The sequence below is a fragment of the Musa acuminata genome, unplaced genomic scaffold, assembly GCF_036884655.1.
Source record: "Musa acuminata AAA Group cultivar baxijiao unplaced genomic scaffold, Cavendish_Baxijiao_AAA HiC_scaffold_468, whole genome shotgun sequence".
Taxonomy (NCBI): domain Eukaryota; kingdom Viridiplantae; phylum Streptophyta; class Magnoliopsida; order Zingiberales; family Musaceae; genus Musa; species Musa acuminata.
In genome coordinates this window covers 761,784-781,084 of record NW_027020715.1, presented here as the reverse complement: position 1 = coordinate 781,084, position 19,301 = coordinate 761,784, and the positions used below count along the sequence as shown (strand labels likewise).

The window sequence follows — 19,301 nt, the reverse complement described above, 5'->3', positions numbered from 1 at the left end:
TCCTTTGCTTTGACTTAGGATTGAACCATTGCCAACAAGAATAGAACCAATGCCAACACAACAGGAATGGAACTACTGACTAACAAACAAGGCTTTTACCCACTATTGATAAGGCAATAACTCATAAGTAAGGCTTTTATTCACTCTGAACTTAGAATCAAAGCAGTGCGGATGAAACACCTAGGAGCGAGGCCTCAACTCATAACTGGCCTACTCTTATAGCATGTAATTAACAACTAGGGTCGATTACATTGAGCTACTTACTTGTAAGAGGCCTTGGATGTGCGATAAGTAATGCGTGGACTGTTGAGCCCTATTCTGATGTTAGTGTGAGCATACTTCCTTGAATCTAATAATAAAGGTAATAAGTCAGAATACCTGTTAGGGGAATAACCAAGGAGTATCAGTAGTTAGACGGAAACCCAGGATAGTCAGTATGCAACCAAGGGTCGATTACATTGAGCTAAACCGGGAATGAAACAGGTAAGTCAAAGGATTGATATCAGATCGGGGGGAATGAAACTAACAACCATAAGACTGGAACAGAACCCTAAGACTTATGAGTTACTGCACTAACTCCGGATTGAAACCACTATCTTTTCTTGACTCTTCTAAGGCTTCATCTCATAATACAGAACTTCATCTCATAATACAGAAGTTGGCTCAGCAGTAAGAGAGTTCATCCCTTGGCCGTAAGAGTTTCCTTTGTGGGAGCGCACTCTACCCTTCATTCTTGCTTGTTGGTTAAAGTATTCTAATTGTCCCTCTCGTTCTTCCTTCTTGACTATCCTGTCTACCTTTGTTGTTTTCATTCTGATGTTAGAGTTTGGATCTGCCACTCATGAGTTGCTTGGTGGAATTCAAACCATCAAGTAAGGGTACCCCAATACTACCGCTACACATGATACATTACTTGGCCTTTCCTTTCCGTATCTCCCGTTCCAAACTTATACTACTTATTCGAATTCTGATGTTAGAGTTTTCGTCTTCTACTCGTTAGCTCCCCTTTGAGTTTGCTGAAAGAGGTAGGTCCATCGTATAGTTTCAGGATGTCTTCCGCATCTTCCAAAATCCCTACTATGACTCGGACAAAGGAAGACAGATTTCGAGGGAGCAGTCAAGAAAGAAAGAGCTAATTGTGTGAAGAAGAGAAATGGAGTTATGGTACAGAGTTTTGAACAAATAGAAAATGCCACTCTATATGTAGTCGCGTGGTTAGCTGTAAGTTTTGATTTGCAGCAGGCTCTTAGCACCCTTCCTTTCTTTTGAAACCAATGGGAGTACCCTAGAAAGATGTCCTAAAAAACTATGTGAAAAAGCTGCATCCATGACAATGATGTCTGCGGGGCGGGTAGCATCTCCCCCGGCTTATGTGGTTTAGGAATGCATGATCGATACATCGAAGAGAACTTAAAGGAAGAATGAATGAATTAATGACCTATGAATCCACTTGGGACTTGTCAAGAGCTTTACAAGAATGAATGAATTAATGACCTATGAATCCACTTGGGACTTGTCAAGAGCTTGACTTTCTAAGAAAAGTCCAAACTCCTCCTGACAACAAATCCCTTTGTCTAAAGTGTGTTCCCCTTTGAGCATTTGAAACTCATGTTCGTTCATAGTGTCTTTTATTCGCCTGTGTGAAAAGAAAGAAGAGAAATTGGGCAATGTTTTCCCGAGAGAGACTGCCTTCTCTCAGGCCAGCAATCTGATACTTATAGTCGACTGCGACGGTCTTACATATTGATTTCTATCCAAAGGGAGACCCTCTCTATAAGGAGAGATATACTCCCAGGATGGATATTTCCCTATGAGGGCTTATATGCTTTGGCCACGTTTTCTTACTTATCAGCTCTAAAGAGGAAGGTTTGGATCTTTCAATCTTATGTCGTGAGGGATGTTCCCTAAGTTAGGTCCATAAGATACCACAGCTTTTGGTGTTCTATGATTTACCTCCGAATAATGAGTAGGTAGTTCGATCCTTTTGATTCTTATCTTCCTAGTAAAAGGGGATCCAGAGCAATAGGTCGAATTACAATATACTTTATACTTGTCAACAAAAGCGCATATGGAAAGAGTTGGAGGATTTCGGTTTTTCTCCTTCCTTCTCTTCAATAAGAAAAAGTATTTGAAATGAAACAAATTCTTCTTCATTCTGTTGTGCTCAGCGAAGGAACTGCCTAAGCATACTTTAGCGGATCCAAACTTCTTTGTTCTTTCTAAGTCTTCTTCTTGCATAGAATCACGCAACTCTTGCAAAAACCCGGATTGGAGTAGTAGACGGCACCCCCTCTTTGTTTTGAGTAAGCGGAACCATTCTGTTTTGGTTCTTCTCCACATTCTGACCGGCAGGAATTTCCCTATTATTTTGCCAACTGATATGTCGATATAGAAAGATCTCCTTATTTGTATTTCGGCTATAGTTTCTGGAAAAGATATTAGATCACCGTGGGAAACTTGAGAACTTGTTATGCTGACCTGTCCATTATTCAAACTAACCTTTCGATGACTTATCGGCTGCCTTGCTTGAGGAATGGTTTTACTAAAATGGAGACGAACCAGAATCACGTCCGATCTTGTTTCTTGATTGAGTAGAAAAGGGATATATGAAGTTCGTTCTCTTCCTCTCCGAAGAAGCCCCCTTGTAGGTAAATCTCCATAATAAAGGGACAACTTTCGTGTTGTTTGTGATTTAATGTAACAGTTTCGATTTTCTCTCCTAGAAAGATTGATTTGGATTGATCTCCTCTTGTTCCTCAATCTTCGGAGAATGCTGCGTTGTATTAGAGAAAGTTCTCTGTTCCGAACATTTCCTAGAAGTAGACGACACGCTTGAAATCTTAATGCAGGCATGAAATTTCCCCTTCCATAAGTGTTTTTTGCCACATCACGTATAACGGGAATCGAACCAAATTATTCCACGACACCCCAAGGTCCTCCCTTAACTCAATTCACTTTAGAGATTTGAGATAATGACTTTGGTTGCCTAGTGGTTGTAAGTTCTCATAAGTCCTACCTAAATATACGACTTCGTAGAAACTATTTGAATGCCTGTACATTCACTACAGTGTAACAGTGCTCAGGTAAAGGACAGTGTCGTCAGAAAGCGAGCGGGAAAGCTCTTCAAGTGTGGCGTGCCGAAGACCTACTTGCTCTGCTCCCTATTGCAGAAACCCGGACCAGCTTCCACGCAGTCTTATAATTCACTGCTTATGCAGAAGCTACTGATCCACTCAGACTTCTATACGAACGAAACGAAATAGTTGATGTCGGTTGCGGACCAAAGTCACCGGAGTAGCATCTTCCAAATGGGGACTTGCCCTCGTCCTGAACATTTAGTGGTACAATGATGACAGAATGAATCAACTCCAGAGGTTGGGTGTTGTACAAGAATGAGAAAGCCACAACAAACTGCAGGGGATATAGCGCGTAAGAAAATACATTTGTTATCCATTATCCCAAAAGAACCCAAGACACAATATCCAATGTGGTTCTGGTTTATGATATGATTCGGTTAGTGTATTCAAGGTATTTTCGATAGCTTTCGAAGCAATCTCTTGAGTTTTCCCTTATCTAAACGGGTCTTGCAAGAAAGACGGATTGAATATTGAGCTCCAAATATACGCTATTGGGATGGAATGGCTCAACCTAAGGTCTCCCCCCCAAAGAACCGAACGTGCGAGTTCCCCCGCATACGGCTCAAGTGTCGAAGGCCCTCTTGATTTAGCGTTTGGTAAGCGCTTCGCTGTGGCCAAGCTTACTGCCTATATCGGTAAAGCTTCGCCCGCTAAGTAAGCTGTAAACGAAAAGTGGCTTCTGGCCGCCTTATTCCGTCACCCGAGATCCAAGTCAGCACCGGCAAAGAGATATTGATTCCTCGTAGACGGCATGGAAGCAAGCTACCTGTTGCCTATCTCACCCGGCACTTCCAAGGGTGAGCCTTCGCTTTTTGAATCGTCTTCTGCCCAATGCGGTACCCTACTGTTTTTTGGTTCCCATCCCATTGGGTTTACCTTGTTAACAGGTTGACCCCATGGCAGCAAGAAAAGGCGATCTTGTGCTATACTCCGGTGATCTCTTGCCTACCGAGGCACGCAAACTCCCATCGTGTCTCAGATCACATTCCGTGAATCGAAAGGGGAAGCCCACTCATAAATTAGCTCCTCTTGTAGATGTGGTGCGGTTTGACGAAGCGTCTAAGCACAGTTCACTCGCGTTGATCAATGTTGAGTTTTGCTACCTCCACTCCTTAAGGTTACATGATGATGTCATATACACTGATTGCATTCTTTTCCACGCTTCATACCTCCTCTCCTATGATTAAGGGAAAGGGCTAGGCATGGTGGGGTAGGAGCATTCCGTCGGCAAGATTAGAAGCCTTACAAAAGAGTCTTATGTTCTCCGAGTCGCACGGCGTTTTAACCGAAAGAACTTCTTGCGCAATGAATCATGCCTTTCTGTTTTTATGACCAGATATTGTTTCTTTATTCTCATTTCAAATTGTTCTCTGGACTTTTTATCAATAAAAGGTGATCGTAACAATGTATATAAGACTCGTGAATCAGGCAATCCAATCTGTAGTGTGTTAGGGGTAAGCCCCAACAAATAGTGGTTCTTCAAAATAGGGTTCTCAAAGGATCGAATCACTATGCCTATCTTGGTTGTCGTTACTTTTGGTGGTCCTTATTTGCTCCTCTTCCTGTTCTATTGAGAATAAGGCTGTGCCACGCCGGTTGAGAATTGGGGTTTGTTTGTTTTTCGTAAAGAATAATAAGTAGGACCAAACCTAGAAGAGAAAGCTTGAGCACGGGATGGACTATTTATGTTCTATGACGAAGATGAAGCCGTAAGCTAAGCCGAGATTAAGCTGTTGTTGACTTCTAGAATGGATGGGACCAGGGTAAAAAAAGCATACAATGCTCCTCTGCTTACCTTATGAAAGAGCAAGCAGTAAGAAGTTCCCTCAACAAAAGAAAGGAGCTGAGAGCCTTTCCTTTTGATTGGATTTTGATCTTACTTGGATCTACTGCTGTTAGAACACCACAATTTTCCTCCTATTGGGATTAATGCTCTCAATGGTGAATCTATCATTCGCTATCTTTTGAGTGTTGAGAGGAAAGAATGGAAGAAAGGTAATGAAACCCGCGATGGCTACTGAATAACCACCTTTGACTTTGTTAATAATGAAGCCTTTGACCTTCTTATTCGTTCGCCAATTCTTCTGCAGTTCCATCCAAGCTCGGTTTTGTCTTAATCTTCGTGGAAGAAGAAGCGGTTCACCAGCCAATACATCCAGGGATCCCCAAAAATCATGAAACCTTAAGACAGCTCGCTCTTTGATCTGTGATTGACCGGCCACTAGATCCATTAAGAATCTATCATTAATCCGCTCTGGAATCTGTGAGTCACCTGCCACTACATTCTGGGATCCCACCTTATTCTCAAACCTGTGGCTCGTGGCTCGGTTTATTGGCACTCCTGTAAGCTCATCTTCCATACAATTGAGTGGGGTACCTGGTCCTGCATCCACCAAGAACATTTTCTCCTTTAAGCTACAGCGTAAAACGGAAGATTGTAAAGCTATTCCATTACATAATAAGAAACTAGAATTGGATCTTGGAAATGATCGACTCCAATAGATGTTCATAATAAGCTTGCTTGGATTTTGACTACTATTCCTATTGAGAAGAAGCATCCAGCCACACCTGTTTAAAGTATTACGCGTAGTTGTGTTGGGAACTCGTAAGAAGTGATTTGCCGCTGTAGCTTATCTAGGCTGAAAACCACTAGACCCTACATCTCTGGCTGTCCCACCCACTAAGAGAAGAATGGGAAATGCCCGTTGTTGCCCGAAGCCACCGCGTTTGCCACTTTGATAGTTATTGCATGACACCTGGTGTAGAGGCTCCTGCATGAGTGACAGCACCCGCAAGCAAGATACATCAGGAAATACTGCGAGAACTCCAAAAAGACCAGCATCCGCAAGACACATCAGGAAATACTGCTGGAACTGCTCTAGCTACGTTCTTTCCCTCTTCGCTGAACTTCACGCTCTTGCTTTGCTTCTTTGTCTTGCTTGTGGAAAGGCGAGTCTATTTTCGCAATAAATATAGGTGTAGTTAAGAGCAGAAGAAGAGAAGAAAAGAAAGAGTATCTTACTACCAGAAGAAGTTGTTAAGAGCAGAATCAGAAGGATTATCTTCATCATCATTGGTGTTCCAGAGCGAAGGGAGAGTGGCGGCTGCTCCAGCGACCGGGAAAGCTAAGATCTGAATTCGCCCTAGAAGATCGAGTAGGAAGAGAGAAGACGATTGTTTTATCATCCCTAGAAGCTTAGCTGACTCGGATGCCCATAGTCATTCTTAAAGGCATAAGTCAGTAAACAAGCAGACGTCAGTGAGTTATCGAACAAAACAAGCAAGGTCAAAAAGCAAGGTCAGCGTCAGCTGCTGGCTGCTGAGAGAATAAATGAGTACTGAAATCTAGGGTTCAGAAAAGAAGCAAGCAATAGAAGCAATGCGGTTAGTTTGCTTGTTCCGTTGTTTGTTGAGTTATGTGAATAACCATTTGATCGTATGGGCTAACAGAGTTCTTTGAGTTGTGCATTAGCCTGAAGTTGGTTTTGGAGTTTAGGGTACGCGTGACTGAAAGGCCAAACTGTAGCTGCGATAGCTGTATCTCGTAAAGTGGAAAAAACCTTGATAGTTGCAGACCGGCCTATACTTATAAGTTCAGTGAAGGCTTTCTTATATTATCTTATCATTATAGGCGGGCGAGTTATTAGAGAATCAATTTAGAAGCGTTGTGTTCTGGTTATCTTGGCTTGAGAAGTTGTGATGGTTATCTTGGCTTGGCGTATTAAGAGCTCTCTTCCATTCGGATTTATTTACCTCAGCCCGTTGAGTCGACTTTGCTACCCAGTTAATAAGAATGCTTGTTTGTTTAATCAACTATTAACTATGTTACACGTGATATTCAATTGCGTTAGTCGTTGAGTTAGAAGCTTGAGTTGAGCTCCTGCGTTAGCGAGTTGTGCATTAGTAGCGCACACTAGTGCTTTGTTACTCCGGCACTCAATGATATTATTCTGATTCCGTTTGTTTACCTAGTTGTTGACCTTTCTTCTAGAATGTGATACTTAAGCGCTAGTTGTTGACCTTTATTCTTGTATAGAATGTGCAAGCGTTAGGTTACTTTCCGGGGTACATTAACGGACTTCTCTTTTAGGGCGCGCCAAGGGTAGAGTTTCGTTCACCGTTTGTTACTTATATGTATTATTTTCTTAAGTAGAGTTGAGAGTGTTGAAGCTATGCTGTGAAGAAGCAACACAAGCAAACAAGCAAAATACTATAGCTTACTACAGTTTGGCAGTAAGGACAGGAGTGTTTTTCATAAATTATAGAAGACTCCATCCAGATACATGGAATCTGATCATAATAGCTATCAATCAAGGTATTTGAACTGCCCTCTTATACCGTCTCGTCTCAATCAAGGTATTTGAACTGCCCTCTTCCTTCCACCGGTAGCGATAACAAGAAAGGGAACCCTCTGACTTCTACCGGGCTGATAACAAAGCAAAGTGATAGGAATGAAACCGATCCCGCAAAGAAAGAAAAGAACAGAAGATTTGTTGCTAGGACTTAAACAAGTACTTTACATCCATCTTAGTCAGCTCGATTCCATTGGCTTTGCATATTCTAATTAATAGGGGAGCATCCAATCCGTTCTACGGAGGCCACAGTATTATTATTCCCCCAAGCCAGCCTATCAGTCTCGACCCTTGTTTTTCCTGTCCTATGTTCCAAGTGTTAATCTCGTTCAATCCATAAACTAGTGCAATATACCATCTCCAACTGAGACCACTCGACCTCATCCATGAATCCACCCTAAAATAGATTATATCATATCTAGGCGAATCCACCAAAAAATAGATTCTATCATATCCAGGCTAGGGACAGACCCCTTAATAGAATCCATTATATCTAGGAACATACCTTTAAATAGAATCTAGGGACAGACCAGACCCTTGAGTCGAATCTATTCTATCTATAGGGACATACCCTTGAATCTCACATACCCTTTCTGGAATCTCATCTATTCTATCTAGGGACATACATACCCTTTCTGGAATCTCATCTATTCTATCTAGGGACAGTGAGAATTAGTGAAATAGAAAAGGATTGATGCTCGTAAGCACTCGACTGACAAGGGGAGGAAGGAAAACACACAGTTAACAGAACCTCTCTCCGTCTATCTTGTGAATCATGCAGACCATCAGGACCCAATCTTATTCTATACCAACCTATTCTTTCTTTAATCATACCTATTGAACCTCGATCCAATCACCCCCAGTTAGTCCGTTAAGCGTTTAATCAAGAGAGACTCGCTCCTTATTAAGAGAGTAACGTAACAGGCGTTCTTCAGGAGTGGCGGTAGCAAAACTCTCAATTAATCAATGATATTCAAAAGGATAAGCGGGATGGAATAGAGTCTAAGAAGGAAGATCGGCCATAGGAGTTTCTGAAAGGGGAGGTTCAAGAGGGTCAGCCGCCTACTCGAGTTTTTCCTATTTATTTGATGCCTTTATGCCCATATGCTCACTGTTCACAAGTCCCGTAGCAACGATCGAGCTACGAATGCATCAGGCTGGGAACGAACATTTCTGATTCTTTCTAATATGACAGCATGCCTTTCCTGTCTTTGTCAATAGGAATTTCTTGCGGATTATTCATCAATACTATGTCTTTCCTGCTGAAGTGTTCACGTAGGTCAAATAGCTTTTATAGCTCAATCCAATAGATAGTAATCAACGGAGATAGAGTGTAGCGGTTCAACCAATGCTTCTAAGGTAAGGTGGGCGGGGCACTTCATCAATGCTATTGAGCGGGGATACCAGTGTTTGTATACGAGCTATAAGCCATTGAGTAGTCAATATCAGAATGGAACAGTGAACCGGACAATCGACCCTGTCAGCACTAGTTCCATTTCTTATCTCTAGTGAGTTTATGGTGGCTAGCAATCGATCATAGTCGTTTTAGTTGGGAAGCAAGGAAAGCAATTACAACTTGGAATGTGTTTTCTCACATACAAGTATATTTTCATCTATTTCATTAGAGTAGTTCATTAGAGAAACTTCTATAAGTCAACGGAATAATCAATTTCAGAACGAAATGAACAAGTACGAGACCCAACTTGGACTAAAGAGTTAAGGGCAGTAGCCCAATAGTGAAAGACAGGAAAGCAAGAGCCAAGCAGCGGCTTGCTTAGTTGCTTGGCCGGTAGCACTGGTTCAGATCCTTTGACAACAATACTAGACTTAACGAGCAGGGATTCCACTTTAACAGGCCAAGTATATACTAGATGTCTATTACACTACACCCCCTCGGCTAATTCGTCTGTTTCTTATCTGTCAACTGCTTATAATCTAGTAACTTCATGAGGCCTAGTACCAGAGGAGAGAGAGGCAATCAACCAACATAGAGTTTTCAAGAGAACGAGCAAGCAAGGCCAAATAGTAATAAAACAACCCCTTTTTGCGTCGTTTAACCATATGCCGCCGTTCAACGGAGCTCATATGATATGGCTAATCTCACTTATGGAAAAACTCCCCACTACGCTCCTAACGCGCACTACACTACGTTGCTTGTTCTGTCCTTTTCATGCATTTTTCCATAGAGATTAATTAAGATAGACCTCTTCCTAGATATTAAGATGGACCTCCATCTTCCTAGGTGCCAATCAATTGAATTCTACTATGGGGGTGCTAACGCGAGTTGTTGTTGCAGGATGTTTTGTTACTCTCTTCGAGTTGTTGTTGCAGGATGTTTTGTTACTCTCTTATAAAATATGTCAGTTATTTGCTTTTCTTCAGTTGAGCATGATAGGTGCACTCAATTCCATGATTTTCTTCAGTGTTGTGAGTTTGTAGAGTAATGGAGTCTTAAGTTAGGTTAATCCCTTACATGAGTTGTGCACTCACATTCAAGAAGCCCTGAAACATACAAATGTAAGCTAAGGTTCCCCGATAAGTCATTTCTGTTTTGAAGCAAAGTGATTATATTCATTTATTTTAGAGATTATCTTATATTCATTTATTATAGAGATTATGAGTTAGATTCTTGGAAATGGAATTCCACAAAACAAGTCAGAAGTGAGTTTCCGGGGAACAAGTAAGAACAAGAGAAGAACTGACATCGGCCCACCCGAAGAAGAGTTAGGTAGTGAGTAAGCTGTTAGGTACCACAAACAAGGCAACATAGAATAGAGGAAGTAGTGAGTAAGCAGAACAAGCAACAAAGTCAGGGCAGTGAACTAGAAGCGCAAGGCCAGAAAAGAGTACGACACAGTAACGAGTTAGTCAGGATGCCAATAAATCCGATTTGCTTAAAGCAACGGAAAAAGAAGTAAGCTGTTTTGTGAAAACTATGAATTCAGTAAGCAGTGTTGTTACAACTATGACATTATAGGGGGAGAATAAGCAACGGAGCAAGCAGTAAGTAATGTTCAAGCTTAGAGCCAGCAGTACAGTAATAGGTGAGCTTTTTAGTTTCGTTAGTTTCTCAGAGGAACCAAACTACTAATAATGAACAAGTAGGGATAGCAGTGCCTCTCTCTGCCTATGTCCTTTACAGTGCCTCTTGCCTATGTCCTTTACTTTGTATGGGGTTCGGCTGCCTCAAGTAGATTCAATTAGGCTTCAATTCCCCGGGGCTCCTTAGCTTTGAACTCGCTGACGCTAGAACTCAGGCTCCCGAAAGCTGGAATTGTCATAACTCTGCGCTACTAACTACTAAGCTTGGCGGTTATAACAAGAGGAACTCTAGCAGCCCTGCCGCTACACTGACTACGTTACTTGGCGGACTTGGTCATAACTCTAGGATACAGGACTTTCTAATTCTCCGGATCTGAAATCCACTGCTGGCTCAACAAAACTTCATTGAATCTTGTTTGCGCAGAGAGAATAGGGGAGGAATAATACCCGAATCTATACCTTATCCCTTTTCTATACCCTTAGAGTCACATACTTTCCCTTAGAGTCACTTACTTTTGTACCGATCCTGCTCTAGCTGATCCAGATGTATCTTCTGCTATTGTTTAGTTGACTACTTGGTATGGTAGCGGCTCTCAGTGGGCTAATAAAGAACCTAAGTGGTTGGATGCCCTGCCCCCAGCTCAAGTCTTATTGTTAGTGGTTCTCTTCCTGGTGCGCTAGTGAAGGTCCTGTCCAGTTTGCATGGTTTCTATCGTTTTATGCCTTAGTTCCATTCCATTAAGTAATAGCTCTATTCTGGTTTTCCCGGGTGCAATTCTTTGTATTAGTTGCAGGGATGCGCTAGAGCGTAGCCATATTCTGATTCCTCCGTTCGAAAGTCAATAAAAGCAAGTAAAGAAACCCCGAGTCATAGTGTGTTTGAAAACGAGGAGCGGAAGCCTCTAACTAACACATAGGCATTTCCGTATTTATTTCAGTAGCAACTATAGGAATTGGAGCTAGGAGACAAAGGCTAAGAGCCTGTAAAGTAAGTCGAAAAGCAAGTGAAGTCAGACTTAAGGGGCTGTCGGATAAGCCGGAGTTCCTAGTTAAAGCAGTCTTGGCAGTGGTAGATGCATTACCTAACTTATGAGTTTGATTCCTTTCCTGCAGTTCCAATCCTTATTGGCATCGGTTTCAGTCTGAGAAGAGAGAGGAAAGTCAACAGAGTACACAATACTTTAGCGTAACATTAGTAGTTACTTTAAGGGGGATCGTTGGTCTAAGTCAGTAGGCGCGGTCGGAGAAGCACCACCAGTTGTGGAATTCCACCCTTTTCTTTTTAGTCTGAGAAGTCCAAGTTTGATTCTTATAATACGGAGTTGTTTTCTGTATTCTGTATGGTTTTCTGCATTCTATGTTGTTATATGTTGTTTTCCTACTTATTTGTTTTCTTCTTTGACTACTTAGTTGAAGTCTCAAGTCTCAGTAGCACCGGTTTAAGCCTTGGATTCTTTTATTAATCTTTCAGGCTTAGATGCACTGGCTTCATTCTTTCTCTCACTCGTTCCATTCTTAGTAGTGTCCGTTGCTTGGCCCTTGGCCTTTTCCACTCCTACATTCTCTATATTCTATATATAGGAAATAGGATTCAACTTGGGATTCCACAAGAACAGGAGCAGTAGTACCGGAGTTACAGAGCAAGAGGGTAAATCTGATAGGAAGAAATTACTTATAAAGACAGCCAAGACACGGGCCAAGGAACTACTAATGTTCCGCGGCAGGAGCTTTTGGGCAACGGCGTAAGCCGTTGTGCGGCAGCAGCAGTAGTGGGTTATAACGCAGTTATAACAATTCCTTTGTTCGTGTGTCGCGGCAGGGCCGCTCATCTGTGCCCGTGGAATGGGAAATCCTTCTAAAAACATCTCAAAATGCGAAATCATGCTATTTTCGTATATAGAAATTAGGGTCTAAAGTATCAACCTGAAAGTAGTTGTCCAATCGAGACCCCTCTCCTCTCCACTAGTTCTTGACCCAACGAGTAGTAGTCTAGTCCTGGTTAATCAGTAGTTGTAGCCAGAGTAGAGGTCGGTGCTATAGTTGAATACCTTGTTTCAGACCGGTCCCTTAGTTACAGGTAGTTTGTTGCATTCTTAAATGACTTATTCCTTGTTGTGAGTGTCAATTCTAACCTTGGAGTTCACCCCAGTTTGTTACTTCAACGAGTGAACCCCGACCCCTTAACTACACACATAGGTGATACCACTTCACTCTACTACTTATGGGAATGAGAATTGAGCTCCCCACTGACGAACTCTCCCGTAAGAGTAGGAATCACTAACTATCCAGTAAGAATGGGAATCCATGCCCGCCAATCAACTACTCATTAGTGAGCCTCCGGTGGGTTAGTAGCAGATGTACTAATTGCTGTAAGTACTGAGTTTAGCCTATAGTAATGAAGAGTTGGTTTCCAGACCCTTACCTTCTTAAAGTAGTAGTGCAGTAAAGATCCGTTTCTTAATCCAGTACTGGTGCGCGGGGTAAGGAGGGCAATCCGAAGCTATAGAAGGAAAGTAGCTCGGGCTAAAGTAAGCTTCAAAAGGATATGGTTAAGAAGGTGGAGTGATAGTGGAATGATTTGGTAAGCCAGCCCGTTCTTCTGTTTCTGATCTTAGAGTTGAATTCTTATTAGTAGTGGTAGATAGGTCGGGTTGAATCCCCAACTAGTAGTTGTCTAGTCCCACAACAAGTAGTTTCGTAGTTTCATCAGTGATAGTTTCGGTTTGATACGAGGTAAAGTACTTGCTTTGTTGCGAGGTGTGGTCCACAGAATGGAGTTTCTTACTATTCTACCAGTCCTTTTCAGCACTAACTTAGCCACTTATATATCTGCTCATCTTGAAACAAGCCCCAAGCCGGGAGTTCTAGTGAAAAGCCAGGTTTGAGACGATAGGGAGAGAAACAACTCAACTATGGTACAGGTTTGGCGATAGGGGAGAGGAAGCTAGTCAAGTTATCAATAACAGAGTTCGGGTCGGGGCAGACTATCTTACTATCAGACTGAAGCTTAGGTGTTTCGGACTGATCTGTAGGGTACTCAGAATCAACCTAGCAACTAGCAGGATGAAACCACTAACAAAGAGACCTCGACACCCCTCAACAACAACAAGACTCAAACCAGTGAGACAGAGGCCAAGCACTAACAACAAGAATCAAACCCAGGAGTGCAAGCCTGATAGTCGCTAGTAAGCCTACCGATTTACCTCTTTCCCACTTTAGCTCCTGCCGCACAACATTAGTAGTTGTTTGGCCCCCTCTTCTAGTTTAAGAATAGAGCTAACCAATCAAAGAATGTCCCTAAGTAGTCACAGAATGGAGCTCATGAGGCAAGGACTTATACCGGGTGGGTTCGGAATGGAGTTGACCAATATCATGAAACGGCCAAGCAACGGGACAAACAACTACTAATGTTGTGCTAAAGGGCTGCTCTTCCGGCCAAGACACTACTACAAAGGCAACGAAAGTCAAGAGCTCAATTAATATATGTTAATGGGGCTATAAACAAGTCTAGTATTCAGGGCGGCAGCGAGCTTAAAAACGGCAGCAACAATAATAGACATTACAAGTTAATACCAAGTCCTGTGTTCGGCACCCAAGGCCTAAACAAGGGTGTTACAGGCTATCCGACTTGAGTATCTTATTAGTAGATCCCTTTTTATTATTAGTTGTGGTTTCATTGCCTGAGTGGGTATGTGTCTCTCGAATCAATCTATTAGGGGTGGGGGTGTAATAGAAGTAGAAGGCTTTCAGCACCTTTAGTACTGCTCCTGTTCTGGTGATTGTTGTTGGCAAGATAAGAGAGGTATGCCAGGTATGCCAGGTTCAGAGGCTTAATCCAGTATGGGCGTAGGGAAGCTTAGGAGGTCAACTCTATTCTTAAGAAATCCACTACTAGACAATAGCGAGCGGAAGGGTTGGCTAAGAGCAAATAGCTAATCTCTTCTCTTCTGGCCAGTCAGTCAATACTCACCTAACTCCCAAACACATAGCTAGTAGGAAAGCAGACAACTATCAACTATCAACTACTCATAAATAGCTTACCAAGCCGACCTCGACTCAGGCTTGGCTACGCCTACCTCGACTCTGGCTACTCATACTTCTTAAACAGAAACTTCCCCTCTTGCTACTAGCTTAATTCTCCTCGTATACTTGCTACCCGGGCTATGGCAACGAGTTCAAATGGAGCCAACTTAATATAAGGGCTCTTATCCGATACCGACTTAATTAAGGGCAACTGCCAAGCGTATAGGCAAGTACCGACTACAAAGACATAGCAAGTAGACAGATAAAGCACCGAACCAGTCTCTTAGAAACCAACCCGTAGTACTGTAATAAGACAAGCGTATACTAGACTTACTGCCGGATGTAGCTAATTCTTTCCTCGAACAGTCCCTGCCTCGCACCAAACCAACCTATCTATACCTGTTCTCTTGCCCGAACTAACTCTATCTGACTAGCTCACCTCGCCTGTGACTACTGAGCTGCCTAGCTGCCTAGCTCACCCCTCTAGCTCACCCATGAGTTTCGTCCTGTAACTACCTAGTTGGATTCTGATCTTAGTACCAGGGGAAGCGGCAGGGAATCAGTGGGAGTAATGCCTTGTTGAAGTCTTGTTGTTAGCATCACTGTTCTCTATTTCTTCTTTGCTTAACAAAAGCACCCTAGCCTCGTATAGGAATTCACCAAGTCATTCCACAAGCAAAGCTGCTGTCAACTAATAACTGCATTCGGCTCTCAGCTCATCTCATTCTCATGCCCACTACACAGTGTTGTCTCCAGGAAAGTACTCCATCCCAATCTAGTGTTCAAAACTATTAATAAGGTCAATAAAGTGAGCAGCCCTAGATGGTGTTGTAGACGAGAGAGGATCTGAAGCTGTGCGAAAGAAGCTCGTTGATTGACTCGTTGATTGAGTATAGAAAGAAGTGCCCACTCCACTGAATAATGAATAGAATGAACTATATACCCATATCCCAGGCTTGGATTCACTAGTATCAGGCTTAAACTACCTCGCCCCATTCCGAGCAGTACCGGGTTCAGGCTGTCACTCCTAAGTTCCATTCTTTGACTCCTGGGGTTGGTTCTTTAACTACCTCCTCTCATTCTTGCTAGCACTGGTTCAAGCCTTGTTGGGAGTGATTGAAGCCTGGTTGTCAGTGGTTATAGTCACCAAGAAACTACTAATGACCAAGGCACTGCACCAAGCTTAGTAGCTGTAGTTATAGTCTCTTAGTAGCACTTGTCTTATTCTTAGACTCTGCAGGGGAAACTGCAACATTGGTATTCTAACTACTAACTAACAAACACATAGCGCCAAGCGTATACTACAAATAGGGCAGCTGGCTACTATCATACCTATGACAACTGGCAACCATCCCTCGAACCAGTTAGTAGATCCCTTTACTTGTAAACAGAAGAGAAGACTAAACTAGGGTCGATGTAATTGAGCTGGCTCATCTCCACTAGCAGCCTGGCAACTTATTCTTTCATTCCGACTTCTGAGTTTGTCTATGACTTTCCCACTTGCCAACGACGTTCAATTCTAAGATTGACTTGGTTTCATTCTGACTTCCTCCTCCGCTTGTCCACTCTTTGGCTAGATGCTCTGTAGCTACTAACACCCAGTTTGATTCTTATTTGTAGTGGGCTGGTTCTTTAACTACCTGGGTGAAGTCACCAATCAACTACAATTCCAGTCCTTTCTTCGCATTACCAAGTCCTGTTTTTTGGAGCCTCACTAGGTAGAATATCTATTAGGGTCACTCATCCACCTAACCAAGTGCTCTTAACCAACTAGCTTTAACAAGTGCTCTTAACCAACTAGCTTTAACACAGATGATCGTCTTGCCTCAACTCAATTACTCGCAAGTCCACCAGTCACAGATGAAACTGCTCCGACTAGCAACTAGGCTAAGTCACTACTAATGAAACCCATATATGAGAATGAAAACTAATACACTACCAGAGTTCGCCGCAAGCGCAGGAATTACAGGCATTAATTACAGAATTCAAATGCGGGTAGTAAGACATATAAGCAGTAAAGTCAGATTGGTTACCCCATTCAGTAAGACTTCTAGTATAAGAAATTAGCCTGTGATTAAGGAAAGGCAGACTTATAGGTATAGTAGTTATAGAATGGTAGTAATAGCAGTAAGCCTTACAAGCAGTAGGGGGAGTTTTCAGTGAACAACTACAGAATAGAGGAACTTTAAAGGCAATAAGACTAAAGCTCTGTTGTCGGGGTACTTATACGAATACTGGAAGGGCCTAATACAAATAATGAAAAGAAAGATTGACCACCCGAGGAGGGAGGTTGAAAACTTAGATATAGGCTTAAACCAAGGAAGAGCAGACTAGCACAAGAGAATGGGGATGCCGGTCAGTAGTTAAGTTCTTAGAAGCTGTAGTTTAGTCTGATGTTTAGTAATTGTATTATTGGTAATTTGATTCTTATAGTTTCGTTTTCATTCTTCTTACAACTAATATAAGTCTTATAGCTTGTTGACAAGTGATTAGCGTCCTATACCTATGTGCCTGAGGTTTTCGTCTGAAATTATAGTGCAATTCTTCCATGTTTGTGTAGGCTTCCCTAGGTTTGCTAGAAATAGGGGAATTCTGAATTAATGGGTGACTTCTGACTTCCTACCTCCTTTAAGATCTGACTTTAGAGTGGTTTTCTTATGTTAGCATGAGTCTCCTTACTCTCGAGTTGTATTCTTTATTATTGACATGGAGATTACTTCTGATTAGTGGAATTCTCACTTCTGCAATTCCGTCTTGTAGCCCGGGAAACTCCTTTCTGGAATTCTGGCTTCTTTCCCCTATAGACTAGATGCTTACTTGAAAACGGAAACGACTGCCTTATTCCCTGTAGTATTTGTTTGAGTCTGCCTCTCCTGCCTCTCATCTGATACTTACTTATTGAATTCCGTATTCCCCTAGAAGGACTTAGGTTCTTGCCTGGAATGCGCCTAGCTTCAGTATTCCACTGTGCTGACTACTTTCATTCTTTATTTGAATCATTGGGCTTAGAACTCGTTCCTTTGATTCCCACTTTGGAGTTTTTGTCTGACTTTCCTTATTCCTATGCTGGAGTTTTTTTCTTTATTAAGATAATGATACATATAATGTTATTGGGCTTATGCAGTAGTTTTCGGGCTTATTTTCATTGGGCTTATGCATGCAGTTGTTTTCTACCTTTGAATTCAGATTTGTAATTGAAAACCTCTACTTCCCGTGATACACGCAATATAGTTGTGTTGGTTTAGTTCTCTTCCCTTGTTGTAGTTGATTGTACGTTGATTGTACGTTGCTTGCGAGCGTCGGATCCCCGCCAATATCCATGAGAATTGAAACACCTATAAGAATAGCCCTCATTAGTAAGACAGGAAACGGAACTCCTACCCGCCCATAAAGACTTGACTCGCTTTTAGTCTAACTTGACTTGCGAAAAACCCCCTTAGCCCTAAATCTAGTAGTTACTATCTTCTTCTTACTTTCCCGCCTTCAATGCCTATGTTTGAGTATCCCTTTCCTCACTAGCAAACTCACACTACTTATTGTTTGCAAACTCACATTGCTTTGTATGACTCTTACTGTCCTTGCTGTCACCCTAACTCTAGTCAACAGTGCGGGAATTCTCTTACTGTCCTTGCTGTCACCCTAACTCTACTTCCTTTGAGTCTGATTTCACTAATCAACCTACAACTTCTGAGAGCTCAACTCGGAACTGTGAATTACACTGCTAACTATCAGCTCGAAACCACAGCTAGCAAGGCGTACCTACTCTTTGGCCACCCATTCATTGGTGTATTGGTTAACTGCATATATTCTAATAATAATAATAATAATAGAAAGAGAGATATCGATGCGTAACTATAATACTCATAGTCGAAATAAAGAATATGAATACTACTTATCAGAATTGAACCAGTAAAGTCAGTCCACAAGCCTAACTTCCCCAGCTACCAAACTCCAAATAGTGCTTTTCGTTCTTCAGCTACTTACCTTTACTCTTACTTGTTAGCTTGAGCCTGTCATCTATCACTCCTACTCTTAAACAACTCTCTGGAAGTCGCGGACCTCTCCAAAACACATACAATGTCTTAAAGAATACAAATCTACCAGTCAGAATAGGATAAAGAAGTAGGAACTCGCCTAGCGCCCAACAGACTAAAGCGCATAACTAAGGCTTTCGCTATACTTATATAAAACCTACCGTTCTTAAGCTACTGATCCCAAGGCTCTCTACTGACTTTTAGTCCCGTACAGCTTCTTTCACTCTTTAACTACAGCTTTAAAGCCTTTGAACTTATAAGTAATAATATAGATATGATCCAGCACACTTACTAGTTAGAATACAACTACAGGACAAACAGCCCTTTAACTACAGCCCTTCATTCGGTACCTTGGCTTTCAACCTGGCTTTGCTTTCCCTAGCCTATGTCTCCTCGCTTGAAAACTAGAACAACCATTTCTCATTCCTGCTTGAGCTAACGGGTCGTCCTTGATTCTTAAGCTCATGGGTACGATGTCGTTCACCTAGCTACTAACTACAGGAAGGAACCTCGTGGGGATACAGGATATGGGTAGTATAACATAGGACCAAACTCCATGTATAGGAATAGGGCAACGATGTAGTGCCTAAGAGCATTAGTCGTATGAGTCCGGTATATAATCTAGCGCATCCCCAGGAGAGGTATAAACCAACTCTACCGGGAACAAGAATAGGGCCTGGGCATACGCCACTTACTTTGCGGACTTTCTTTCT

At 42.2% G+C, this 19,301-nt stretch overlaps 1 protein-coding gene across 1 annotated transcript; it reads right to left on the bottom strand.

The window, feature by feature from the left end:
• Positions 1-1,118: 1,118 nt before the first annotated feature.
• Positions 1,119-9,643, bottom strand: LOC135660049 (small ribosomal subunit protein uS4m-like). Its single transcript, XM_065176342.1, has one exon. It carries the CDS (start codon positions 2,851-2,853, stop codon positions 1,855-1,857), a length of 999 nt encoding a protein of 332 aa, XP_065032414.1. The 5' UTR covers positions 2,854-9,643; the 3' UTR covers positions 1,119-1,854.
• Positions 9,644-19,301: the final 9,658 nt, after the last annotated feature.

Bases quoted from the DNA above. Each gene is read 5' to 3' on its own strand.
- LOC135660049 (XM_065176342.1), bottom strand. From the start codon at position 2,853: ATGCCTGCATTAAGATTTCAAGCGTGTCGTCTACTTCTAGGAAATGTT.